General features: G+C 65.8%; 1 protein-coding gene across 1 annotated transcript in view; it reads right to left on the reverse strand.

Moving 5' to 3' along the window:
• The window catches only part of GATA3 (GATA binding protein 3), a 20,357-nt gene extending 18,748 nt beyond the window's left edge, over positions 1-1,609 (reverse strand). The window contains exon 1 of the mRNA XM_019543977.1: positions 1,192-1,609. Coding sequence (XP_019399522.1) covers positions 1,192-1,563 — 372 coding nt within the window. The 5' untranslated portion in view covers positions 1,564-1,609. The remainder of the gene's footprint in view (positions 1-1,191) is intronic.
• Between the last annotated feature and the right edge of the window lie 6 nt (positions 1,610-1,615).

Genomic DNA, 1,615 nt, shown 5'->3' on the forward strand with positions numbered 1-1,615 from the left:
CCCCCTCTCCCCTCCACCCGCCCCCCCGGGCTCGCGGCGGGGTCCAGCGCCCTGCGAAGCGGTGCTCAGCCGCAGCGAGTCACCCAGGCGCGCACACGCCGGCGCCCCCGGCCCTGGAGCTGTTCAATCCGGCCCGCTGCCCAGCCCAGCTCCGCCGGCCCTGGCTGTACGTACGATTTTATTTGGGAGTGGGATTTTAAACACGGGCTGTCCCCAGCGCCCCGAGGTGGAGGTGCCTCGCCCCGATCCACGCCCGGGGGAGAGAGCAGCAAGCGGGGGAGCCCGGGGCGGGGCCGGCCGGGGGCTCCGGGCACCGCCGGGGTCCGGCCCGGCTGAGCGCCTGCAGGAAGCGGCGGAGTCACTAATATCGGGGCTAGATCAGAGCGACCGCACTTCCACTCTCTGCAGAGAGATTTGAAAGGGAGGGGGGCGGGGGGGTGAGGGGAAAGCCCTCGGAGAAAAAGCTGCTGATCCTCGGAAATAATTGTTTGACTGAGGCTCCCGGCAGGGCAGGCCGGCGCCGGCCGCAGCCCCGCACTCAGCAAGGAGGAGGGGTCCTGCGGCAAGTCCCTGTCCCCGCCGGCTGCGCAGCCCGGACCCCCGGGGGCCCGTCACACGCGAAGTGCGCCTCCCCCGCCAAGGCCCCGACCCGGGCCTGCCGAAGAGCCCGCATGTACGCATCTCTCTCGACATACCTATGTGCCTGTGTATATACATACACATACGTGTGTGTGTATATATACATACACACACACATATATACATACACACACACACACACACATATATATATACACACACACACACATATATATGTGTGTGTGTATATATATATATATATGTGTGTGTGTGTGTACGCACTCCCGGCCAGCCATGGCGCGGAGGCTCCAGCTGCCCGCCTGGCACGCGTGATGAGCCGGGAGCTGGCACCCGCGTGTGGACGAGCCCGCACGTCCCTGCACCGTCCCCACTCCGGGCTGAAGCGGAGCGGCTCACACGCGCAGCCCCGCGCACACACCGACCCCGAGCTACAGCCGTGCCCTCCTGGTTGCTCTCGCCCCCGCTCTTCTCCCCTGCAAGCCCCTCTTGGAAAACAACCCTAAAAGGACTTTTTTTTCCCCCTGCCTCCCCCCCCAGCCCTCCACAAAAAAGAAAAAAAAAGAAAAAAAAAAAAGAGCAACCCTAATCCGCTGGTTCCCCACTAGCCCGGGTTTTGTCCCGGCGCTGCGGGCCTCGGCGGCTCCGTGTGTCCGCTAGGCCCCGGCTCTGCAGGCCGCGGGGTGCGGGCGGAGGGGGCTCCCACCCCCGGGCCCCGCACTCACCGTGGTGGGCCGCCGGGTACCGCTGCACGGTGGCTCGCACCGAGTTGCCGTAGTAGGGGGGCACGGGGTTGCCTTGTCCATCGATGTTAAAAAGTACATCCACCTCCTCGGCCAGAGGGTACTGAGTGGGGTCCATGTAGGAGTGGCCCAGCCCGGGGTGGTGGGAGTCCGGGTGCTGCCCGTTGAGCACGGCCGGGTGGTGGTGGCTGACCCACCGCGGCTGATCCGCGGACACCTCCATCTTCGGGCGGGTGCGGGTGTCTTCCTCCTCCTCCTCCTCCTCCTCCTCCTCC

The sequence above is a fragment of the Crocodylus porosus genome, unplaced genomic scaffold (assembly GCF_001723895.1).
Source record: "Crocodylus porosus isolate Cpor-Errol unplaced genomic scaffold, CroPor_comp1, whole genome shotgun sequence".
Lineage (NCBI taxonomy): Eukaryota > Metazoa > Chordata > Crocodylia > Crocodylidae > Crocodylus > Crocodylus porosus.